Consider the following 2,719-nt stretch of genomic DNA (forward strand, 5'->3'; position numbering starts at 1 on the left):
CCCCCATCTCTCTCTCTCTCTTTCTATCTCTCCGTCTCCTTTCATCCCCTCTCTCTCTCTCTCTCTCTCTTCTCCTCTCTCTTCTCTCTCTATCCCCGTCTCTCTCTCTCTCTCTATCCACCATCTCTCTCTCTCTCTCTCTCTCTATCCCCAGCCTCTCTCTCTCTCTCTCTTCCCCGTCTCTCTCTCTCTCTCTCTCTCCTCGCTCTATTCCCCATCTCTCTCTCTCTCTCTATTCCCCCATCTCTCTCTCTCCCTATTCCCGCGGGTCTCTCTCTCTCTCTCTCTATTCCCGTCTCTCTCTCTCTCTATTCCCCGTCTCTCTCTCTCTCTATCCCCCGTGTCTCTCTCTCTATCCCCTGTCTCTCTCTATCCCCGTCTCTCTCTCTCTATTCCCCATCTCTCTCTCTCTCTCTATTCCCCGTGTCTCTCTCTCTCTCTATTCCCCGTCTCTCTCTCTCTATTCCCTGTGTCTCTCTCTCTATTCCCCGTCTCTCTCTCTCTCTATATTCCCCGTCTCTCTCTCTCTCTATCCCCGTCTCTTTCTATCTCCCATCTCTCTCTATCCCCGTCTCTCTCTCTCTCTCTCTCTCTCTCTATTCCCTGTGTCTCTCTCTCTATCCCCATCTCTTTCTATCCCCCGTCTCTCTCTATTCCCCATCTCTCTCTCTCTCTCTCTATTCCCGTCTCTCTCTCTCTCTCTCTATTCCCCGTCTCTCTCTCTCTCTATTCCCCGTGTCTCTCTCTCTATCCCCTGTCTCTCTCTATTCCCCATCTTTCTCTCTCTCTCTATTCCCCGTGTCTCCCTCTTTCTCTATTCCCCGTCTCTCTCTCTCTATTCCCCGTGTCTCTCTCTCTCTATATTCCCTGTCTCTCTCTCTCTATATTCCCTGTCTCTCTCTCTCTCTCTCTCTCTATTCCCCGTGTCTCTCTCTCTATCCCCGTCTCTTTCTATTCCCCGTCTCTCTCTCTCTATTCCCTGTGTCTCTCTCTCTCTATTCCCCGTCTCTCTCTCTCTCTATATTCCCTGTCTCTCTCTCTCTCTCTCTATTCCCCGTGTCTCTCTCTCTATCCCCGTCTCTTTATCCCCGTCTCTCTCTCTCTCTCTCTCTCTATTCCCTGTGTCTCTCTCTCTATCCCCATCTCTTTCTATCCCCCGTCTCTCTCTATTCCCCATCTCTCTCTCTCTCTCTAACCCCCGTCTCTCTCTCTCTCTCTATCCTCGTCTCTCTCTCTCCTTCTGAAGGTGAAGCAGACAGATGTCAGTGCCTCTGCTTACTTACCTAATCTCCTCTGAGACCCTGTATTGTTACACCATCATCATCTTCATCATCACCATCTTCATCTTAGCCATCATCATCATCTTCAACTTCAGTATCTTCGTCTTCATAATCATCATCATTATCATAATTATCATCACCCAGTCCTTTCATGACCCCTTACCCTTCACCTCTGGGGCCTGTCCGTCACTGTGTTGTCCCTCCCCCTGCAGGAGATGCCCAATGGCGCGGGGAGTTTCTGGTGTCTGACGGGGGTGAAGCTGACTTCAGACCACTTAAGACAGTGGTCTTCAAACCACTGACGTACCTCCATATGCATCTACGCTACAGGCACCTCCCAGGGCAGCTCGCTGGGGTCCTTACCCTTCACACCGCTACAAGCACACATCCCACATTGGACCTCTAGGGTCCTTACTTACCCTCCACACCACTACAGGGACCTCCCAGGGCAGCCTTCTAGGATCCAAACCCTCCACAGTTCTACAGGCACCTCCCAGGGCAGCTCTATGGGGTCCTTACCCTCCACACAGCTACAGGGACCTCCCAGGGCAGCTCTTTGGAGTCCTAAAACTCCACACCACTAAAGGCACCTCCCAGGACAGCTATTTGCAGGTCCTTACCCTCGACACCGCTAAAGGCAGTTCCCAGGGCAGACATCCGGGGTCCTAACTCTCCACACCGCTACAGGCATCTTCCAAAGCAGCCATGCACCTCACCCATGCCACGATAGGGGGTTGGTCTAGGACCCCCCCCAACCCCAAACACACACCTCTCCCCACGTCCGTCCCTCAGTGGTCTACTAACCTCCCTCTACCCTCATCTCGCACCCTCCGCCCTTCTTCAACTATTCAGTCTATGCAGTCATTCTTAGTCCCCCTCAGCAGGAATTACTCTGAAACCCAAAACAACAAACTCACCTAATTACACTTCTAGCTAGCTAGCTTGCGACCTGCTAGCCTGTTAGCCTCCTAATATAGTCCGACTCTGAACATTATCCTGCTAGCCTTCCCCTCTTTGGGCCTATAAAGGGGGGAGTAGATTAGCTAGCCAGGTTTAGCCTATGATCTCCCTGCTTTATCTGCCCCAATCAGAGGGGCTCTGGAACTTTGAGGTGACTGAAAGATCCACAGGGGGAGGAGGGGGTTACCGATAAGCCACGGCTTCTTCCTTTTTCTTTATGGGCATTTCCTGTCTGATGACAGCACAGCACACCTGGATATGTTGTTTCCAAGGGAACCCCAGGACCAGTGCGTACGTGCCTACATAGCTACGTATAGACTGAACTCTAATAATAACTAAAGTCATGTACAGAAAAACGATATATGAAACCTGTATGTTATTAAGACCTTATGGAATGTTCATACTAATAATGATAATAATGACGATATTGATAACTTTAGTGGTGACTCCTGGTCCTCCTGGTCCTGGATTGAGTGACC

The 2,719-nt window shown here is 50.7% G+C and overlaps 1 protein-coding gene across 1 annotated transcript in view; it reads left to right on the top strand.

The window, feature by feature from the left end:
• Positions 1-1,582, top strand: part of LOC109869988 (inactive ubiquitin carboxyl-terminal hydrolase 54) — a 21,880-nt gene extending 20,298 nt beyond the window's left edge. The window contains exon 9 of the mRNA XM_031804582.1: positions 1,493-1,582. Within this exon, the coding sequence (XP_031660442.1) occupies positions 1,493-1,582 (90 nt within the window). The remainder of the gene's footprint in view (positions 1-1,492) is intronic.
• The last annotated feature ends 1,137 nt before the right edge of the window (positions 1,583-2,719 follow it).

Source organism: Oncorhynchus kisutch, linkage group LG25, assembly GCF_002021735.2.
Source record: "Oncorhynchus kisutch isolate 150728-3 linkage group LG25, Okis_V2, whole genome shotgun sequence".
NCBI classification, from domain to species: Eukaryota; Metazoa; Chordata; class Actinopteri; order Salmoniformes; family Salmonidae; genus Oncorhynchus; species Oncorhynchus kisutch.